This window comes from Cherax quadricarinatus, chromosome 40 (assembly GCF_038502225.1).
Source record: "Cherax quadricarinatus isolate ZL_2023a chromosome 40, ASM3850222v1, whole genome shotgun sequence".
Taxonomy (NCBI): domain Eukaryota; kingdom Metazoa; phylum Arthropoda; class Malacostraca; order Decapoda; family Parastacidae; genus Cherax; species Cherax quadricarinatus.
In genome coordinates, this window is record NC_091331.1 from 12205224 (window position 1) to 12228607 (window position 23384).

Here is a 23384-nt window from a genome sequence, read left to right on the forward strand (position 1 = left end):
ATTTAATTAATAGGTCCAGAGCAACTTGTGGATATGACAGTGGTAGGTATCGAAGGGGGACATTTTTTGCGACTTAAGTGTCCCAAATTCCTACTTGTCTAACTGATAAATAATAGTTATCATTGTTCATTTACTGTTGTGTATATAATTATACATCCAAGTAAATGCAATTTTCCACACCCAGGTTCCAGCCAATGAGAAGATGGTTTTGGCAATAGCAGAGGTGTTGTGGGTACCACTCACCTGTCTGCCCTTGTCAATCCCATTCTAGAGCTGGATGAAGCACGGTCTGCTCTCTATAGGCTTCTATTCTGCCTTGCTTACCGTGAAGTGCACTAATACCTATTGTTGTACATAGTGTATATACTTCTCTTCTAAATTGGTGAAGGATAATACAAGTCAAAAGTTTTTCTGCTGTGTTTATTTTGCTCCCTTTACACCCAGGATAACAGGCCTTTGGGACTCTGGGCAGCGACAGCGGCAGCAACGGTATCCTACCAGCTCTTCTTTCTCAAAAAAACATCGCCCATCAAAACTTGTGATGGCCTAAGTGAAAGTTCAACTACATAAACCCACGTAGACCACAACATGACCCAAGAATACTAAGAATGTAACCCAAATCTTGACATGTATGCTATGTATGATAATTCTATGTAACTGTATTTGTGTATACCTGAATAAACTTACTTACTTACTTACTTAAGACAGCCCTGCTAACCCAAACACTGCCTCCGCTGCCAGACAACCACTTAACCCAAGCTCCGAGAAAACAAGCCTTCTCCTCCATTGCTACACAGTATCTACTTCAGTGATACTATGAAAGGATATCGCAGAAGAAACAACACCAGTAATAAAAGAATAACAGCAAGGACCCTAGAACTCAACTTGTCTACCCAGCAGGACGCCGGTGTATCATCAACCCCCCTCACCACCGCCACCCAAGGAACAACAACAACAACAACAAACATGGCTGACTCCCCCTCCAACTCCACTCCCTTCAAAGGATTCATCCATGATAACTCAGGTATGATTATTCCTGACAATATCAAGGACTACATCGTTGCTCTAGAAAATGAAATCAAAGATATCAAAGCAACACTCGAGCGACGAGAATCCAAGATAACCAACCTCGAGAATAAGATCCAAAACCTTGAAGAGAAGATTACATCGGGAAGTGTTGACACAGAAAATACTCTAAAAGCAGCTATAGCCAGTCACACTGAGCAAATAACAACAATAAATATGAAGGTTGAAGAAGCAATCAAGGACTGGAATCAGAACATGCACACTCGACTAAATGAATACCTTGATTTCCAAGACGACAAAACTGAACAAGATAAGTTGTCTGATGCAGTTATAATAAACAGTCCACACATTCCTAGTGACATAACCCAAGCACAGTGCAAAGAAACTGCTATCAGGATAATACAGAACCACGTACAAGTCATCGTGCAAAACAATGAAATCAAAGAAACACGTTTGCTAGGAAAACCAGGAAGTAAACACAGTATAATGATCCGACTTCATTCATACGATAAAAGAAAGGACCTAATTAAATCAGCAATTACAATGAAAAATGGAGTGTACATAAATGAGTGTCTAACAAAAAAACGTCAAAACCTTCTGTTCAGGCTGAGAAAACTTAAACAGGAAAACAAAATACATCAGTGTTTCACGCGAGATGGGAAAATACTAGTAAGGAAAACATCAACAGGACAACAATATACCATCTCAAACGAACATGATTTCTCTACCTTCCTTAGAAAAGCTGACATTTCTGTAACAGATTAGATAAGTGCCCTTAATACATATATACGTGTGGTGCATATAGTGTACGTTACTATTATATTGTACATTATTATTTTTATTATTTTTCATCACTAGCTAATGCCAACTACCTCCAATACTCTATACTTCTTTCTTACTGCTATTAATTGCTCATAATTTTAAATTACAAGTCAAATCTTACTCCAAATTAATAATATTCATTATTCTTACCTGTCCATTTAATTTTGTTTATCACTACATGTTTTTTAGTCACTTTTCATTGTGTATGCAATTAGTGTATATTCCAATTACTTTTTTGCAAGTACCAAAACTATCTTTTGCTAGCTAGTACCAACTACCTCATTTTTTTACTTTTTATTGTGCAATAAACTGCTCAATTTATTTAATATTACAAATCAGATCTTACTCCTAAACCAATATTATTTCATAGTGACCATCTGTCCATTTAACTTTGTTTACCATTACTTAATTTTAGTCCCTTATATATTTTCTCCTTTATTTTAGCTTTATATAACTACCCTAGTTTATATATTCACAATTGTTAAAATAATCAAGGTGCTATTCTCAGGTGCTAAAGTAGAATAAGTTCACAATTTTGCCATTATATTCCAAAGCTCATTTATTTGATTACCACTTTATTGTTCACCACAACTTATATTAGTCCCTTTTATATTATAATTTTATACTATAATTCTAACTTTAAAGAATTACCTTTATAGTACTACCTACTATCATATTCCCAAGCTCCATTATTTGATCATCACTTTATTTGTATTAGTCCCTTTTATATTGTCTCCTTTATTTTAGCTTAAAAAAAAACAAAAAAAACTACCTTAGCTCATTATTTTACATTTGTTAAATAATTCAGGTGCTATTTTTTAGCTTAAGACTATTTACTTTGTTTTATACTTAATTCTAACTATAGATTCACTACAAATCTTATGATTACAAGCATTGATCCTGATACCAACCTCTTATTTAATGACTTAAATGAATCAAACAGTTACTGTAATTACTACACTGCAGAACAATCAAAGGCACTTCTCAGTGCTAACAACAACATAACTATCTTTAACTACAATATCAGATCTTTAAGCAAGCATTACGATGACCTCATAGCATTACTAAATTCCTTACATGCCAATATGTCCATCATTACACTAACTGAAACCTGGCTAAAGCCTGATAGTACAGATGTCTATGCCATTCCTGGTTACACAGCCATACACAACTGTAGGCCAGACCAACAAGGGGGTGGCACAGCCATATACTACTCAGACCAACTAGAATGTATCACTAATACTTGCACAAGGGATGAACATGGGGAATATATAATAGCCAAATTCAAATCCAAATACCTACAAAAACCTCTCACATTGATAAACATCTACAGAGTTCCACAGTCAAACACTAGCCAATTTAGTCAAAACCTAGGAAGTATGATAACTGATGCACGCATGAACAAAGATCACTTACTACTCTCAGGTGACTTCAATATAAATCTCCTGCAAGACCAGGACCCACACGTTACTGAATTCACAAACACAATGAGTAACTGTATGTTGCTACCAACAGTAACAAAACCTACAAGAGTTACAGAGACTAGTGTTTCCCTACTTGACCACATCTGGACCAACACCATATCCCCTTTAAAATCAGGCATAATTACAGATAATACCACAGACCACTACCCTACTTTCCTCATAACAACTCTTGGTAAATTACCCCAAGACACTACTAAAGTCACCTTCAGACTTCACAATGAGGCAGCCATTAATAACTTCACAACAGCAGTAGCAAACATTGACTGGCACACTGAGCTAGAAATCTATACAGATATTGACGAATGTATTAATAATTTTCTAAAAAAGACCCAATACCTCTATAACAAGCACTGCCCTAAAAAAACTAAACAGATGACAGCTAAGAGACTGAACAGTCCCTGGCTAACACCCAGCATTCTCAAATCCATAAATACAAAACACCAATATGAAAAACAGTACAGAATGGGTCACATAACCAGAGACCAAACAAAACGTTACTCGTCAATCCTAACCAGCCTGATAAGAAGGGCAAAAAAATTGTATTATGAGAACAGATTATCCAACTTACGAGGTGATATAAAAAAGACCTGGAAAACCCTATCAGAAATTCTGGGAACAAAAAAGATATCACGAAATAGCGAAATAAAATTAGCAAAATCAGATGAACCCCAACTCCCACCAACAGAAACAGCGAACAGACTCAATGATTTCTTCTCCACTATAGGACAAAACCTTGCCAATAAAATCCCAAGCTCAGATACCCCACCAAATGACTACCTCACCGGCAACTACCCGAACACACTGTTCCTAGCTCCGACTAACCCATACGAAGTCTCCCTTATTATCAACACACTAAAAAACAAGGCAGGAGATTTAAATACCTTACCACCCTTTATATACAAAAAAGTGTCACAAGTGCTATCACCAATCATTGCAACACTCTTTAACAAATCCATTGAATCCTCCACCTTCCCTACAGTACTCAAAATAGCAAGGGTCACCCCGATCCACAAAGGAGGAGACCAAACAGAGTTGAATAACTATAGGCCAATATCCAACTTACACCCTCTCTCAAAAATCTTCGAAAAATTAATTCATAAACGAATCTACTCCTACCTTATCTCCCAAAACATACTCAACCCCTGCCAATTTGGATTCAGGCCTAATAAAAATACTAATGATGCTATTATACACATGCTAGAACATATATACACTGCAATAGAGAAAAAAGAAGTCCCACTGGGGATCTTCATTGACTTACGTAAAGCTTTTGATACAGTTGACCATGACTTGCTCCACGTAAAATTGTCACACTATGGTATAAGAGGGCACTCCCTCAACTACCTCAAGTCATACCTCAGCAACAGAAGCCAATATGTGTACGCAAATGGGGCAAACTCTTCTGCACAACCAATTACAGTTGGTGTCCCACAGGGAAGTGTCCTTGGCCCTCTTCTCTTTCTCCTATACATAAATGACCTACCAAATGCTTCGCAATTACTCAAACCCACACTATTTGCAGATGACACTACATACGTCTTCTCCCACCCGAGCCCAGTCACGCTAGCCAATACTGTAAATACCGAATTACAGAAAATATCTACCTGGATGAGGACTAACAAACTTACACTAAACATTGACAAAACCTACTTCATTCAGTTTGGTAACAGAGCTACAGATGTCCCTCTTAACATAACCTGGAGTTTACCTGGAGAGAGTTTCGAGGGTCAACGCCCCCGCGGCCCGGTCTGTGACCAGGCCTCCTGGTGGATCAGCGCCTGATCAACCAGGCTGTTGCTGCTGGCTGCACGCAAACCAACGTACGAGCCACAGCCCGGCTGATCAGGAACTGACTTTAGGTGCTTGTCCAGTGCCAGCTTGAAGACTGCCAGGGGTCTGTTGGTAATCCCCCTTATGTGTGCTGGGAGGCAGTTGAACAGTCTCGGGCCCCTGACACTTATTGTATGGTCTCTTAACGTGCTAGTGACACCCCTGCTTTTCATTGGGGGGATGGTGCATCGTCTGCCTCAAACATCTCCTTGCCAACCTCAACAGAACACATGACCATAACACAAGGCACAGATCACTCTTTGATGTTCCTCGTGTCCATCTCACACTATGTAAAAACTCAATGCACATAAAATGCCCTAAAATCTGGAATTCATTACCTGTAAATATAAAAGAAACACTACCTGTTTATAAATTCAAGTCTCTTCTCAAAGATCACTTACTCACCCAAAACCAAATAAATACTGAATAACTGAACCTTATAAATTGTATATCTTAAATGTTTCTCACAATTATATCACATAAATGTTAAACCTAAAACCCAATCTAACTTTATTATTTTTTAAATACACTACCTAACAGAATACTCCATTCTACTGAATGTACAACAATGCATACAACCATATGACCTGTCTTTGTAATACTCACTTGTGCTTTATAGTAACCTGTTTACATTAATGTTTTATCACTGATTTCATCATTGCTTAGTTAATCTTAAGTTAATTTTAAGCCAGCCCGTAATGCTATGCATAGTATAAGTGGCTTTGGCATACTGCTCTTACCTGTATTTGTTGTACCTCTGTATGTGTGCTCAAATTTTTAAATAAATAAATAAATAAATAAATTTTCGTGTGCAAGTTCGGTACTAGTCCCTCTAGGATTTTCCAGGTGTATATAATCATGTATCTCTCCCTCCTGCGTTCCAGGGAATACAGGTTTAGAAACCTCAAGTGCTCCCAGTAATTGAGGTGTTTTATCTCCGTTATGCGCGCCGTGAAAGTTCTCTGTACATTTTCTAGGTCGGCAATTTCACCTGCCTTGAAAGGTGCTGTTAGAGTGCAGCAATATTCCAGCCTAGATAGAACAAGTGACCTGAAGAGTGTCATCATGGGCTTGGCCTCCCTAGTTTTGAAGGTTCTCATTATCCATCCTGTCATTTTTCTAGCAGATGCGATTGATACAATGTTATGGTCCTTGAAGGTGAGATCCTCCGACATAATCACTCCCAGGTCTTTGACGTTGGTGTTTCGCTCTATTTTGTGGCCAGAATTTGTTTTGTACTCTGATGAAGATTTAATTTCCTCATGTTTACCATATCTGAGTAATTGAAATTTCTCATCGTTGAACTTCATATTGTTTTCTGCAGCCCACTGAAAGATTTGGTTGATGTCCGCCTGGAGCCTTGCAGTGTCTGCAATGGAAGACACTGTCATGCAGATTCGGGTGTCATCCGCAAAGGAAGACACGGTGCTGTGGCTGACATCCTTGTCTATGTCGGATATGAGGATGAGGAACAAGATGGGAGCTAGTACTGTGCCTTGTGGAACAGAGCTTTTCACCGTAGCTGCCTCGGACTTTACTCTGTTGACGACTACTCTCTGTGTTCTGTTAGTGAGGAAATTATAGATCCATCGACCGACTTTTCCTGTTATTCCTTTAGCGCGCATTTTGTGCGCTATTACGCCATGGTCACACTTGTCGAAGGCTTTTGCAAAGTCTGTATATATTACATCTGCATTCTTTTTGTCTTCTAGTGCATTTAGGACCTTGTCGTAGTGATCCAGTAGTTGAGACAGACAGGAGCGACCTGTTCTAAACCCATGTTGCCCTGGGTTGTGTAACTGATGGGTTTCTAGATGGGTGGTGATCTTGCTTCTTAGGACCCTTTCAAAGATTTTTATGATATGGGATGTTAGTGCTATTGGTCTGTAGTTCTTTGCTGTTGCTTTACTGCCCCCTTTGTGGAGTGGGGCTATGTCTGTTGTTTTTAGTAACTGAGGGACGACCCCCGTGTCCATGCTCCCTCTCCATAGGATGGAAAAGGCTCGTGATAGGGGCTTCTTGCAGTTCTTGATGAACACGGAGTTCCATGAGTCTGACCCTGGGGCAGAGTGCATGGGCATGTCATTTATCGCCTGTTCGAAGTCATTTGGCGTCAGGATAACATCGGATAGGCTTGTGTTAATCAAATTTTGTGGCTCTCTCATAAAAAATTCATTTTGATCTTCGACTCTCAGTCTGGTTAGCGGCTTGCTAAAAACTGAGTCATATTGGGACTTGAGTAGCTCACTCATTTCCTTGCTGTCATCTGTGTAGGACCCATCTTGTTTAAGTAGGGGCCCAATACTGGACATTGTTCTCGATTTTGATTTCGCATAGAAGAAGAAATACTTTGGGTTTCTTTCGATTTCATTTATAGCTTTTAGTTCTTCCCGCGATTCCTGACTCCTAAAGGATTCTTTTAGCTTAAGTTCGATGCTTGCTATTTCTCTGACCAGCGTCTCCCTGCGCATTTCAGATATATTGACCTCTTTTAGCCGCTCTGTTATTCTTTTCCGTCGCCTGTAAAGGGAGCGCCTGTCTCTTTCTATTTTACATCTACTCCTCCTTTTTCTTAGAGGAATAAGCCTTGTGCATACATCGAGTGCCACCGAGTTAATCTGTTCTAGGCATAAGTTTGGGTCTGTGTTGCTTAGTATATCTTCCCAGCTTATATCGGTTAGGACTTGGTTTACTTGGTCCCACTTTATGTTTTTGTTATTGAAGTTGAATTTGGTGAATGCTCCCTCGTGACTAGTCTCATTTTGTCGGTCTGGGGCTCCACGCATACATGTCTGAACCTCAATTATGTTGTGATCTGAGTATATTGTTTTTGATATGGTGACATTTCTTATCAGATCATCATTGTTAGTGAAGATGAGGTCTAGTGTATTCTCCAGTCTAGTAGGCTCTATTATTTGCTGGTTTAAATTGAATTTTGTGCAGAGATTTAAAAGCTCGTGTGAGTGTGAGTTTTCATCAGAGCTGCCTCCTGGTGTTATTACTGCAACAATATTATTTGCTATATTCCTCCATTTTAGGTGCCTTAAGTTGAAATCCCCCAGGAGCAAGATGTTGGGTGCAGGAGCTGGAAGATTTTCCAGACAGTGGTCAATTTTTAACAGCTGTTCCTGGAATTGCTGGGATGTTGCATCCGGAGGCTTGTAGACTACCACAATGACTAGGTTTTGGTTCTCGACCTTTACTGCTAAAACTTCCACTACGTCATTTGAGGCATTAAGCAGTTCTGTGCAAACAAGTGACTCTGCAATGTACAGGCCAACCCCCCCCTTTTGCCTGTTCACTCTGTCACATCTGTATAGGTTGTAACCTGGGATCCATATTTCGTTGTCCAAGTGATCCTTTATGTGGGTCTCAGTGAAAGCCGCGAACATTGCCTTTGCCTCTGCAAGCAGTCCACGGATGAAAGGTATTTTGTTGTTTGTTGCTGGCTTTAGACCCTGTATATTTGCAAAGAAGAATGTTATCGGACTGGTGGTATTGTTGGTACTGGGGGGGGATTTTTTTTCCGGCATTAGTATCTGTATCTGTTGGTTTGGAGTGGAGGCCATCGACTGTGGTTCCACTCCAGGAATGACTGGATTTGGTGTACGATTTCTGCCATTTCCTGCCAGTTTTTTTTCCTTCCTGGCACTAAAAAACCTCTCCCCCGAAACTCTCTCCAGGTAAACTCCCTCTTGAGTGGCTGTGGCTACCCAGGTTTTCCCATGGCCTGGATGTTTTGTATCTTTTTGTACCCTTTAGATGGTGTGCCTGGCAATTTAAGTTATAGCACAGTCTTTCCTGTACTGAAGAGGTACACATTTCAGGGTGAAAAAGCTTACAGGAAGGGAGTTTGCATTTTCCTGTTGTCATATGGGCATGGCATTTTCTAGGGTGGTCATAGTTGCACGTCCCATCTGTTTTTCCAGATTTCCCATGCCAGCAGATACCAAGTGCATAGTATGTGCACAGGCTTGGTTTCCGCTTGCCTTGGGTTTCTATGACTGTATTCCCTGTTGGTGCATGTTTCCCTGTCTTACTTCTATCCTCCCTAGCACCAACAATGGAGCTCCCACCAGTTGTTTTTGGTAATTTATCCTCACTATTGCTATTGGAGTCCTCTTGTTTGCTATTTCCTGCGGTATTTCTAGTTTGCAATATTGGTTTTATCTTATCTTTGACTACACTTGTTTCCCTACTATGGCTCCTGTCCCCTATGAGGTCATTTATATGTATTCCTTCCTGCGTATAATTCCCGACTACCTGGACAAAATCTCCAGCTTCACCATTACTGTCTCCCAGGACAGTATCTCCAGCTTCACCATTTCTGTCTCCCAGGACAGCACCTCCAGCTTCACCATTACTGTCTCCCAGGACAGCACCTCCAGCTTTACTATTACTGTCTCCCAGGACATCACCTCCAGCCTTACAGTTTGTGACTACATGGCCAGTATCAAGGGCAGTACCATTCAGCCCAGACTTTTTATGTTCCCATCTGTTGTAGAAAGCTTCCAGGTTTTCTATGAAAGCAGCTTTGATGTTGTCCTCTTTTAATACCCTTGTGATTTTAGTCCACAGATTTTCCTCATTTGGGCATACCCAGAAACACTTCTCTGTTTTAATACTGCTTGTAGCTAGTTCTGGGATATCTGCACAAGGAGCGTGACACCAATTTCCACAAAAATGACAATTTATCCATGTGGAAGCCCGTTTGTTTGACTGACCACAGACTACACACAGCTTCATAATGATTTGAATGGTTGATTTACTGCAATTCTACTAGCAACCTCTTGAATATTATATTAATAACCTTAAATGAAGCTCTAGCTATTTGTATTTCTGTTTCTAACTCTTTTTGTGGTGACCCGGTGGTCTGGTGGCTAAAACTCCCGCTTCACACACGGAGGGCCCGGGTTCGATTCCCGGCGGGTGGAAATTCCGACACGTTTCCTTACACCTATTGTCCTGTTCACCTAGCAGCAAATAGGTACCTGGGTGTTAGTCGACTGGTGTGGGTCGCATCCTGGGGGACAAGATTAAGGACCCCAATGGAAATAAGTTAGACAGTCCTCGATGACGCACTGACTTTCTTGGGTTATCCTGGGTGGCTAACCCTCCGGGGTTAAAAATCCGAACGAAATCTTATCTTATCTTATCTTGTATATTGGACAGCATACCGTCACGTTCCTGATTTTTAATGTTTGTGTTTATAAGGGCGCCTACAACCCCATCCGTTTACAGTCTGCTTTATTGTCCAACGAAACTGTTTGAAACCAGTCCCGGGTTCGGACCAGTCAAGGGTTCGGACCAATCGATCTGCTCTGATCAGTGGGTCACTTATTTAAAACATACTGGTCGGTGATTTGAGCTAACACATGAAGGATCTACTGGAAATTATCTACCCGAGTAATATGTGATTTGACTGATACAAAAGTATAACTTGCGTGTTGAAGAGCCGGTGATATCTGGCAGCTCCTACAAAGACGAACGGTCGACCTCCTTGTTTATCAATCGCTGTATCTGGCTTTTCTATTTTTTTTTCCCATCTCCACCACAATAAATGCTATATTATCACTATAGTTGACTGGTGCAAATTTTGGAGGAAGGACGCTTTTTCTGTAGTAATAATTGCTTCTCGTTGTGTATATTGCGACCGCTGGTAACTACAGGTTATATGAAATTCACAGTAACGTCTCGTATTTCAAGAAAAAGAAACTAATGAAAGTCACTCCACTCCACTAAGTACCATTATAATACTGGTTAGTTGCTACTACAACACTGTATTCTGCTATTCACTGGTATCACTAGATTATATGCGAGTACACTAGCAGGCCAGTAAGATTATTAAAAACAGCTGACCTGTGGTAAGTTTCTGGCGACTTCTGGCACCTTCCTCTATAGGCTTATCCCTTCATTTACAAATTCACCTGTTTTCAAATGACACTTTAGCCTTTATCATCAATATACTAGGGAGCCACTGTAGTAAACGGATCACCTATCACAAAGGTAACAGAGGGAAAATTCTTAGGAATCCACCTTGATAATAGACTAAATAACAAAAAGGCACAATACCGTGACTGGAACGATACACAAATAACCCGCACATTTATTTATTTATTTATTTATTTATTTATTATAAATTTGTGCACACATACAGAGGTACAAAAAAATACAGATAAGAGCAGTATGCCAAAGCCACTTATACTATGCATAGCATTACGGGCTGGCTTAAAATTAACTTAAGATTAATTAAGCAATGATGAAGTCAGTGATAAAACATTAATGTAAACAGATTACTATAAAGCACAAGTGAGTATTACAAAGACAGGTCATATGAAGGATTCTGTTAGGTAGTGTATTTAAAAAATAATAAAGTTAGATTGGGTTTTAGGTTTAACATTTATGTGATATAATTGTGAGAAACATTTAAGATATACAATTTATAAGGTTCAGTTATTCAGTATTTATTTGGTTTTGGGTGAGTAAGTGATCTTTGAGTAGAGACTTGAATTTATAAACAGGTAGTGTTTCTTTTATATTTACAGGTAATGAATTCCAGATTTTAGGGCCTTTTATGTGCATTGAGTTTTTGCATAGTGTGAGATGAACACGAGGAACATCAAAGAGTGATCTGTGCTTTGTGTTATGGTCATGTGTTCTGTTGAGGTTGGCAAGGAGATGTTTGAGGGGAGGGTTAATATCAGAGTTAAGTGTTCTATGTATGTAATAGGTGCAGTAATAAGTATGGATGTTTTGTATGGTGAGTAGGTTTAGTGTATTGAATATTGGTGGAGTGTGCTGCCTGTAGTGAGAATTTGTTATCATTCTAACTGCAGCCTTTTGTTGGGTAATTAGTGGTCTGAGATGGTTAACTGTTGTTGAGCCCCATGCACAAATTCCATAGGTGAGATAGGGGTAAATGAGAGAGTGATATAGGGCCAGGAGGGCTGACTGTGGAACATAGTACCGTATCTTCGATAGTATGCCTACAGTCTTGGAAATTTTCTTAGAAATTTGTTGTATATGTGCATGAAATTTGAGTCTATTATCAAGGTGGATTCCTAAGAATTTTCCCTCTGTTAGCTTTGTGATAGGTGATCCGTTTATCATTATGTTAAGAGGGACATCTGTAGCTCTGTTACCAAACTGAATGAAGTAGGTTTTGTCAATGTTTAGTGTAAGTTTGTTAGTCCTCATCCAGGTAGATATTTTCTGTAATTCGGTATTTACAGTATTGGCTAGTGTGACTGGGCTCGGGTGAGAGAAGACGTATGTAGTGTCATCTGCAAATAGTGTGGGTTTGAGTAATTGCGAAGCATTTGGAAGGTCATTTATGTATAGGAGAAAGAGAAGAGGGCCAAGGACACTTCCCTGTGGGACACCAACTGTAATTGGTTGCGCAGAAGAGTTTGCCCCATTTGCGTACACATATTGGCTTCTGTTGCTGAGGTATGACTTGAGGTAATTGAGGGAGTGCCCTCTTATACCATAGTGTGACAATTTTACGTGGAGCAAGTCATGGTCAACTGTATCAAAAGCTTTACGTAAGTCACACTGTGACTTTGTCAATGGTCCAAGTCGGACCGAAACGTCGTCGTAAGCTTCTGTCTTTTATGTGCGGGTTATTTGTGTATTGATAATAGACTCAAATTTCATACACATATACAACAAATTTCTAAGAAAATTTCCAAGACTGTAGGCATACTATCGAAGATACGGTACTATGCTCCACAGTCAGCCCTCCTGGCCCTATATCACTCTCTTATTTACCCCTATCTCACCTATGGAATTTGTGCATGGGGCTCAACAACAAGTAACCATCTCAGACCACTAATTACCCAACAAAAGGCTGCAGTTAGAATGATAACAAATTCTCACTACAGGCAGCACACTCCACCAATATTCAAAACACTCAACCTACTCACCATACAAAACTTCCATACTTATTATTGCACCTATTACATACATAGAACACTTAACTCTGATATTAACCCTCCCCTCAAACATCTCCTTGCCAACCTCAACAGAACACATGACCATAACACAAGGCACAGATCACTCTTTGATGTTCCTCGTGTCCATCTCACACTGCAAAAACTCAATGCACATAAAAGGCCCTAAAATCTGGAATTCATTACCTGTAAATATAAAAGAAACACTACCTGTTTATAAATTCAAGTCTCTTCTCAAAGATCACTTACTCACCCAAAACCAAATAAATACTGAATAACTGAACCTTATAAATTGTATATCTTAAATGTTTCTCACAATTATATCACATAAATGTTAAACCTAAAACCCAATCTAACTTTATTATTTTTTAAATACACTACCTAACAGAATACTCCATTCTACTGAATGTACAACAATGTATGCAACCATATGACCTGTCTTTGTAATACTCACTTGTGCTTTATAGTAATCTGTTTACATTAATGTTTTATCACTGATTTCATCATTGCTTAGTTAATCTTAAGTTAATTTTAAGCCAGCCCGTAATGCTATGCATAGTATAAGTGGCTTTGGCATGCTGCTCTTATCTGTATTTTTTTGTACCTCTGTATGTGTGCTCAAATTGTAAATAAATAAATAAATAAATAAATATATTGTTATATGGCTCTCTAGCCCGAAGCAGGACTCGGTGCGGAGTAAGCTGTCAGTGGCTCTTAAAACCCCCAACAAGGAGAAGACAGTGGTGTTGGACCAACAACCTTAACGAACTTCTGCGCCAGCCTTTGTCGGGTGTGGACGTCTCTCGCCTGACTATCAGCTACACATTTTCCCCGTTCTTTCTGGGACGCTTGTCCTCTTTATTTTGCCGGCTGGGCACTACCGGAAGGGCACATGATCATCGGCTTTCTTTAGGCAGCTCCATTTTTTCCGCTCTACGGATAATTCTTTAACGGTCTTTTTTGGGAAGCCGGTTACTGTACTTAGGTGTGGGTGTTGGCGTCCCGCACTGCTGGAGCTTTACAAGGAGGTCCACCGGATCTAATCGGAAACTTCGCTTCTATCTCTATTTACAAAGGAACTTTTGCTCCTTTTCTCTCATCGCTCAGTCTTGAGCAACAGATTTTCCTGATACCATCGAGAAGTCAGGCTGGGTGCGGCTGATGCTGTCAGTGGCCCTCATAAACCCAACAAAGAAAGACAAAAAAAGAACCCTCATAAACGCTTAATCATCTGTTTTCTGAATAATAATGTTAATTCGTGTAACTGAAGCTTACCGCTTTGTTCTCCACACTACAAAATTACTTCAAAATTCATATCGTGCTCAGGTAAAGTTATCAGTCTCAGGTTAACATGTCTGCTTTACTATGTTAGTTCAGGTGTAGTTAGGCAAAAGTACACTTACACAAATTTAGGTTATTATGACTATCATGTATAGTAACATAGGTGTAAATAATCTAGGATAACATAAACAAAAAAGAGTCACACATACAGCAAATTTCCAAGAAAGTCTCGAAAACAGTAAGCATCCTTTCAAAGATATGTTACTATGTACCTGAACCAGCTCCCCTCTCTGTACCACTCAATCATTTACAGTTACCTCAACTATAGAATCTGTGCATGGGGCTCAACCACAGCAAATCACCTCAAACCTTTAATAACCCAACAAAAAACTGTACTCCAATTGATTTCTAACCCCAGCACTAGTCAGCATACTCCAACACTATTCAAGAGTCTTATCTTACTGAACATTCAAGACATCCACACTTATTATTGTGCCTAGTACATACATAGAACACTGCACTCAAATATAAACCCTCCTCTCAGAATCCTTCTTGACAACTATAACAGAACACACAACCATAATGTAAGACACAAATCACTCTTCGATATCCCTCGTGTCCATCTCTCCCTATGCAAAAATGTAGTGTACATAAAGGTACCTAAAATCTGGAACTCATTGCCATAAAACACTAAAGGGCCCCTACCTGCAAATCAATTTAAGGCTTAACTTAGAAATCACCTACTCGCCCAAAATCGACCAAACCAACCATACTCAATACCTACCAGTTACTCAAAGACTATATAAAAAAATAAAAATTAATATAAGTCAACTCAGCTTCAACTGAATTCACCTCCACTACTATATACCGTGCTCATGATTACTCAACCATAAACTTGTTACTTCTAACTTAGATGCTTAAATTCTTGCATTAAATATTACTAAAATGTAAAAATTATTAATTCCATTTAATTGTTCTAAATTATAAAAAATCGTAATAATCTCATACTGTATTTTTTTTTAAATTGTCCCTTTGTAATACACCCATAATGTAAATTAACTCCACTTGTACCATTATTTGTAATAATGTCCATATCCATAATGTTATTGTTTCTTTCTGTAAATTGTTTTTAGACTGTTCCATAGAGATATAACCATATTATAAATTAACCCAAACAGTACCACTACCTGTAATTATGTAAGTTTTATAAACTAAATTTAAAACTGTAAGTACTGTGCTTAGACATACAACAACCAAATAATAATCTGTTATTGCCTTCTTAGTCATAAGTTAATTTTAAGTTTGCCTGAAATGCTCTGCATATAAAGGGGCTTTTGGCATGTAAACCCAACTATTGTATCCTTAAGTACAATTATGTATCATGTCAAAATAAACATTATTATTATTATTACAGTATTATTATTATTATTATTATTATTATTATTATTATTATAAAGTGGCTTATACTACTATACCTATATAAATTAACAGGGTAAAGGTATATTGCACCTGGGTAAGCTTTATCCCACTCGGGTAAATTCATATAGAAGACTTAAATTATTAATCCTGAGAGTTAGGAGCCTAGCATAGCCCAAGAAAGTCATTCAGTATGATTTATATCCATTGTCTCCGGTTTAATCTTCTTCCTGCCAGGATTAATTAAGTATTTAGATACAGGTACAGTTATCATACCTAGTAACATATGTGTAAGTTACCAAAGATAACCCATGAAGGTCAGATGAAGTGATTTATGACAGTCGGGTAAAGTTTAGGTACATATTCAATACTAGGGAACATAGGACCCCAATGGAAATGGACCTCCCTCAAGGGAGGAGCTCTTGATCTAAGGAATTGGATCTGTGCTCTTGTTTCCTGAATTGAGCCAGAGTACTTTCCATATTACCCCCAGGTGCTGTATAATCCCTACAGGTTTAGTGCTCCCCATGATTATAATAATAATGGAAATGGACAAGGACACCAGTGGAAATAAGTCACTTTGATTTTTTTTAGTTATCCTAGGTAATCTACACATATGCTGCTATGTATGATAATTTATGTAACTGTATTTATGTGTACATGTACCTAAATAAACTTACTAGGTAACAAGTGTAGGGTAATGTGCCCAACATTTCCATTAGCCCCAGGATCAAACCCAGGCCCTTCAGATGTGAGTTGAAGGCACTACCACTGAACCATGAATTCAATGCAAGACAACACCCCCCCTTCCCCACTCTTCTAAGACCTAAACCTACTCACTGTACAGAACATTCACACCTACTCCTGTGCAACCTACATTTACAGAACCATAAATTCTAATATTAACCCTGAACTAAAACACTTTCTTGATAGTTGCAACAGGGCCCATAGACACAATACCAGACATGAAAATCTCTGTGACATTCCTCGTGTCCAGCTAAACCTCTACAAAAATTTGATGTACATAAAAGGGCCAAATATCTGGAACTCCCTGTCTGAAAACTCTATAACTGCAGCCTCAACCACCATTTTCAAAACTACCATTAAGAAACATCTTATCTCCCTAACACACCCAATCATCAGCTAGCCAAATGAAAAACCACCTAATTCTCTTTTTTTGTATCATGAACAAATCCAAAACAATATACAGTAGTCTTACTCTCGTTATCTGTAATTCCCCCTAATTTACACATACACTTGCCCAAATGACTGTAAACATAAAATTCCTAATATAACTATTGCCTATTAATTCTTAAGTTAGTCCTAAGTTTGCCTAAGATACTCTTTCAGTATATAAGCTTTAATAGAAACTGTGTATCATGCCAAGACAAATCCAGTCCCATTACTAAATTTACCGTTTGTAATATTATTATATGTTTTGTACTACCTCACTATTATAAATCTAATTAGGTATGTATCTAATTATGTATGTATCTAATAATGTATGTTAAAATGTACTGCTCCACAACCTATATCAATATAGAGTAAGAATTAGCATTAGTCTGCCCGAAATGCCTAGGCATGCTAGTGGCCTTCTTTGTAATCAATATTTTATAATGTGTAAACCACTCATTATTAGATATCTCTACTCCAAGCAGGACATTCTTTTACCCTTGTAAGATGTAACTTGACTGAGTAGGATGTAACTTTACCTGAGTAAGATATAACTTCACCCAAGAATAACACACACATACGTATGTGCAATCAAGACACTTATTGATTGTGAGTATGTGTCTTAGTCCCAAAGAGTGTTGGTACTAATATACTAGTAGTATTTGTACAACTCTATCCTAGTAGGACATATCGTCACCTAAGAAAAATACATTTTTATCTGAGTAGGCTTAGCCAACATGGGAGATATCTTTACCTCATGAAAATGAAAATGTTTATTTCCTTGTACAGCTTACAATGAGTGGTTTACACATTATAAAATATTGATTACAAAGAAGGCCACTAGCATGCCTAGGCATTTCGGGCAGACTAATGCTAATTCTTACTCTATATTGATATAGGTATGTTAAAATGTACTGCTCCACAACCTATATCAATATAGAGTAAAAATTAGCATTAGTCTGCCCGAAATGCCTAGGCATGCTAGTGGCCTTCTTTGTAATCAATATTTTATAATGTGTAAACCACTCATTGTAAGCTGTACAAGGAAATAAACATTTTCATTTTCATGAGGTAAAGATATCTCCCATGTTGGCTAAGCCTACTCAGATAAAAATGTATTTTTCTTAGGTGACGATATGTCCTACTAGGATAGAGTTGTACAAATACTACTAGTATATTAGTACCAACACTCTTTGGGACTAAGACACATACTCACAATCAATAAGTGTCTTGATTGCACATACGTATGTGTGTGTTATTCTTGGGTGAAGTTATATCTTACTCAGGTAAAGTTACATCCTACTCAGTCAAGTTACATCTTACAAGGGTAAAAGAATGTCCTGCTTGGAGTAGAGATATCTCCTACTCGGGTAAAAATATATTTGACTAATCTAAAGATGCAGTGCAGTAAGTATATCCTACTCTCATAGGTACAGTATGTACTATATCCTAATCAGATAAAGATATATGTCCTACTTGGATAAAGGAATATCCTTGGGTAAAATAGACTGCACTCTGCACTCTGAAGGAGGGGTGTTAATGTTGTAGTTTTTTTTACTGTAGTGTAAGAATGCCTCTGGCAAGACAGTGATGGAGTGAATGATGAAAGTTTTTCTTTTTCAGGCCACCCTGCCTTGGTGGGAGAAGGCCAATGTGTTAATAAAAAAAAAATAATGTTGAGCACATATATAATAATATTATTTGCTTAAGAATGTGTGTGTAATTTAATCAGTTTCCATCACTATTTCACAAGTCATAAAGAGTTAATCTCTCTATGTTGTATATTTTCCATTGTGACTGTTAATATGTATGTATTTTTACCATGATTTTTCACCACACTGACTTTACAGAGATGGGTTTCATCCCTGGATCAGTTTCCTGTGATTCGTGTTCCAGTAGCATTATCAGAGAAGTTGAAAAGAGAAAAGATCAAAGTTAAGAGAAAAGAAAGGGAGCTCATCGTGGATAAATCTCGGAGAGGTGACCAGTCTGTATGTTTCTGCTAATTGTTTTTCCATTATACTGTACATTATTTTGTTAGAAATAAATGGCCATAGTTATTAGGAAATTAATATGTTTTGTCTTTGTATAGATGTTATTTGCCATTTTTAGTGATAAAATTCCAAGTAAGGCTTCAGTGCATTCAATATTCTTTGGGTACAGGGTATATTTTTATACCATACAAGTAATGCAATAAGTAAATTATTCTGAATATTAAACTTCAAAATGCAGTAATAAGTAGTATATACTGTACATATTACAGTTTAGCTCCATCCTTCATCTTTTTTTTTATGTGAATAACTTTATACACAGTTATTTTTCTTCCATTTTCAGACACCAATAATTTCTTGCAAAAGAAAAGAATATGACCATTATCTGGGACAAACTTACGACAAGTTTGCTGTGGTTCCTCTTGCATCAAAGGGCTGGGGTCACAGAAAATCATCGGGAGATTACTTCACTATCAATACCAGTAATGGGGTATGTGTTGTATCAAGTCATTCTATCAAATGATTCTCTCTTGATTTGATACATATTTATTCATTTTTATTTTATTATCACACTGGCCGATTCCCACCAAGGCAGGGTGGCCTGAAAAAGAAAAACTTTCGCCATCATTCACTCCATCACTGTCTTGCCAGAAGGGTGCTTTACACTACAGTTTTTAAACTGCAACATTAACATCCCTCCTTCAGAGTGCAGGCACTGTACTTCCCATCTCCAGGACTCAAGTCCGGCCTGCCGGTTTCCCTGAACCCCTTCATAAATGTTACTTTGCTCACACTCCAACAGCACGTCAAGTATTAAAAAACCATTTGTCTCCATTCACTCCTATCAAACGCGCTCATGCATGCCTGCTGGAAGTCCAAGCCCCTCGCACACAAAACCTCCTTTATCCCCTCCCTCCAACCTTTCCTAGGCCGACCCCTACCCCGCCTTCCTTCCACTACAGACTGATACACTCTTGAAGTCACTCTGTTTCGCTCCATTCTCTCTACATGTCCGAACCACCTCAACAACCCTTCTTCAGCCCTCTGGACAACAGTTTTGGTAATCCCGCACCTCCTCCTAACTTCCAAACTACGAATTCTCTGCATTATATTCACACCACACATTGCCCTCAGACATGACATCTCCACTGCCTCCAGCCTTCTTCTCGCTGCAACATTCATCACCCATGCCACACACCCATATAAGAGCGTTGGTAAAACATTACTCTCATACATTCCCCTCTTTGCCTCCAAGGACAAAGTTCTTTGTCTCCACAGACTCCTAAGTGCACCACTCACCCTTTTCCCCTCATCAATTCTATGATTCACCTCATCTTTCATAGACCCATCCGCTGACACGTCCACTCCCAAATATCTGAATACATTCACCTCCTCCATACTCTCTCCCTCCAATTTGATATCCAATCTTTCATCACCTAATCTTCTTGTTATCCTCATAACCTTACTCTTTCCTTTATTCACTTTTAATTTTCTTCTTTTGCACACCCTACCAAATTCATCCACCAATCTCTGCAACTTCTCTTCAGAATCTCCCAAGAGCACAGTGTCATCAGCAAAGAGCAACTGTGACAACTCCCACTTTGTGTGATTCTTTATCTTTTAACTCCACGCCTCTTGCCAAGACCCTCGCATATACTTCTCTTACAACCCCATCTATAAATATATTAAACAACCATGGTGACATCACACATCCTTGTCTAAGGCCTACTTTTACTGGGAAATAATTTCCCTCTTTCCTACATACTCTAACTTGAGCCTCAATATCCTCGTAAAAACTCTTCACTGCTTTCAGTAACTTACCTCCTACACCATACACCTGCAACATCTGCCACATTGTCCCCCTATCCACCCTGTCATACGCCTTTTCCAAATCCATAAATGCCACAAAGACTCTTTAGCCTTATCTAAATACTGTTCACTTATATGTTTCACTGTAAACACCTGATCCACACACCCCCTACCTTTCCTAAAGCCTCCTTGTTCATCTGCTATCCTATTCTCCGTCTTACTCTTAATTCTCTCAATAATAACTCTACCATACACTTTACCAGGTATACTCAACAGACTTATCCCCCTATAATTTTTGCACTCTCTTTTGTCCCCTTTGCCTTTATACAAAGGAACTATGCACGCTCTCTGCCAATCCCTAGGTACCTTACCCTCTTCCATACATTTATTAAATAATTGCACCAACCACTCCAAAACTATATCCCCACCTGCTTTTAACATTTCTATCTTTATCCCATCAATCCCAGCTGCCTTACCCCCTTTCGTTCTACCTACTGCCTCACGAACTTCCCCCACACTCACAACTGGCTCTTCCTCACTCCTACAAGATGTTATTCCTCCTTGCCCTATACACGAAATCACAGCTTCCCTATCTTCATCAACATTTAACAATTCCTCAAAATATTCCCTCCATCTTCCCAATACCTCTAACTCTCCATTTAATAACTCTCCTCTCCTATTTTTAACTGACAAATCCATTTGTTCTCTAGGCTTCCTTAACTTGTTAATCTCACTCCAAAACTTTTTCTTATTTTCAACAAAATTTGTTGATAACATCTCACCCACTCTCTCATTTGCTCTCTTTTTACATTGCTTCACCACTCTCTTAACCTCTCTCTTTTTCTCCATATACTCTTCCCTCCTTGCATCACTTCTACTTTGTAAAAACTTCTCATATGCTAACTTTTTCTCCCTTACTACTCTCTTTACATCATCATTCCACCAATCGCTCCTCTTCCCTCCCGCACCCACTTTCCTGTAACCACAAACTTCTGCTGAACACTCTAACACTACATTTTTAAACCTACCCCATACCTCTTCGACCCCATTGCCTATGCTCTCATTTGCCCATGTATCCTCCAATAGCTGTTTATATCTTACCCTAACTGCCTCCTCTTTTAGTTTATAAACCTTCACCTCTCTCTTCCCTGATGCTTCTATTCTCCTTGTATCCCATCTACCTTTTACTCTCAGTGTAGCTACAACTAGAAAGTGATCTGACATATCTGTGGCCCCTCTATAAACATGTACATCCTGAAGTCTACTCAACAGTCTTTTATCTACTAATACATAATCCAACAAACTACTGTCATTTTGCCCTACATCATATCTTGTATACTTATTTATCCTCTTTTACTTAAAATATGTATTACCTATAACTAAACCCCTTTCTATACAAAGTTCAATCAAAGGGCTCCCATTATCATTTACACCTGGCACCTGAAACTTACCTACCACACCCTCTCTAAAAGTTTCTCCTACTTTAGCATTCAGATCCCCTACCACAATTACTCTCTCACTTGGTTCAAAGGCTCCTATACATTCACTTAACATCTCCCAAAATCTCTCTCTCTCCTCTACATTCCTCTCTTCTCCAGGTGCATACACGCTTATTATGACCCACTTTTCGCATCCACCTTTACTTTAATCCACATAATTCTTGCATTTACACATTCATATTCTCTTTTCTCCTTCCATAACTGATCATTCAACATTACTGCTACCCCTTCCTTTGCTCTAACTCTCTCAGATACTCCAGATTTAATCCCATTTATTTCCCCCCACCGAAACTCCCCTACCCCCTTCAGATTTGTTTCGCTTAGGGCCAGGACATCCAACTTCTTTTCATTCATAACATCAGCAATCATCTGTTTCTTGTCATCCGCACTACATCCACGCACATTCAAGCATCCCAGTTTTATAAAGATTTTCTTCTTCTCTTTTTTAGTAAATGTCTACAGGAGAAGGGGTTACTAGTCCATTGCTCCCGTCATTTTAGTCGCCTCATATTTATTCATATAAAAATAAATTCAGATAGATGTATGTTCTGTGAGAATCTTTTTCTGAAGGTAATGAAACCAAAAATATAAAATTTTATAGAAAAAATACAGAATTATGCAGGCAAAAAGTTTGTCAGTTTTGGATGTAATTTATGCATTGGCAATTTTGCCCACTTTGAGTTTAAACCATTTCTATTACTCAGTTCAACCAGATTCCTAGATCTTTTGCTAGTATAACCTCCATTTTATCAAGTGCAAAAAATTGCCTACTCAACCATTAGAACAACCCTATAAAGTGCAAAGAAGTTGATAATTAGGCCAGTTTTATGCAAAATTCAACAAATTTTTAAATAAACACTAGGCATTCCAGTCACTAAACAGTGTATCCTCTGTTCATAAATCATGTCACCAGGCCTCACCTATATAACACTTGCCCACCATTTTAAATCCATTGTTATCACAAAAAATTGAAATTTCACCATATTTCTTAGATAAAATATAACCAAGAATGATTTGTCATGGTTTAGGCCATCCTAATAATTGAAGAAGACCTAGTATAAGCCCATAAAATAGACTTGGGAAGGGCCTACCTTTTCTCAG

At 38.5% G+C, this 23384-nt stretch overlaps 1 protein-coding gene across 1 annotated transcript in view; it reads left to right on the forward strand.

The window, feature by feature from the left end:
* Nucleotides 1-14228: 14228 nt before the first annotated feature.
* The window catches only part of Dbp21E2 (putative ATP-dependent RNA helicase Dbp21E2), a 58085-nt gene continuing 48929 nt past the window's right edge, over nt 14229-23384 (forward strand). The window contains exons 1-3 of the mRNA XM_070092711.1: nt 14229-14440; nt 18835-18975; nt 19319-19465. Coding sequence (XP_069948812.1) covers nt 14363-14440; nt 18835-18975; nt 19319-19465 — 366 coding nt within the window. The 5' untranslated portion in view covers nt 14229-14362. The remainder of the gene's footprint in view (nt 14441-18834; nt 18976-19318; nt 19466-23384) is intronic.